Here is a 348-nt window from a genome sequence, read left to right as displayed (position 1 = left end):
CTGTGTTTGAGCGACTGCGCCGGTTTCTGGAGGAACAAGAACGACTCGTGCTGGCCGAGCTGGGAGAGGTGGAGAGCAGGATTGAGAAGCGTCAGGGGGAGACTGTCACCCAACTCTCCAAGGAAATTTCCCATCTCACCAACCTGATCAGGGAGCTGGAGGGGAAATGCCAGAAGGCCGCCAGTGACCTCCTGCAGGTGAGGCACATGAAATGTCTCCAGTCCCAGTGCAGGGGAGGGAAAGGGCTAAACCTTGGGTCTGTCAGGACCAGGTGCATAACTGAGGAGGGGCAACAAGGGCAATGGCCCCTGACAGGCACGTGGTGGCGGGGATGGGAGACGCAGAATA

The 348-nt window shown here is 58.6% G+C and overlaps 1 protein-coding gene across 1 annotated transcript in view; it reads left to right on the top strand.

Moving 5' to 3' along the window:
- LOC102388423 (zinc finger protein RFP-like) overlaps window positions 1-348 on the top strand; it is a 5616-nt gene that overhangs the window by 2064 nt on the left and 3204 nt on the right. Inside the window, exon 3 of the mRNA XM_025195703.1 lies at window positions 12-197. Coding sequence (XP_025051488.1) covers window positions 12-197 — 186 coding nt within the window. The remainder of the gene's footprint in view (window positions 1-11; window positions 198-348) is intronic.

The sequence above is a fragment of the Alligator sinensis genome, unplaced genomic scaffold, assembly GCF_000455745.1.
Source record: "Alligator sinensis unplaced genomic scaffold, ASM45574v1 scaffold776_1, whole genome shotgun sequence".
Taxonomy (NCBI): domain Eukaryota; kingdom Metazoa; phylum Chordata; order Crocodylia; family Alligatoridae; genus Alligator; species Alligator sinensis.
The sequence above is the reverse complement of the archived record's forward strand: the minus strand, read 5'-3'. Positions and strand labels throughout refer to the sequence as shown.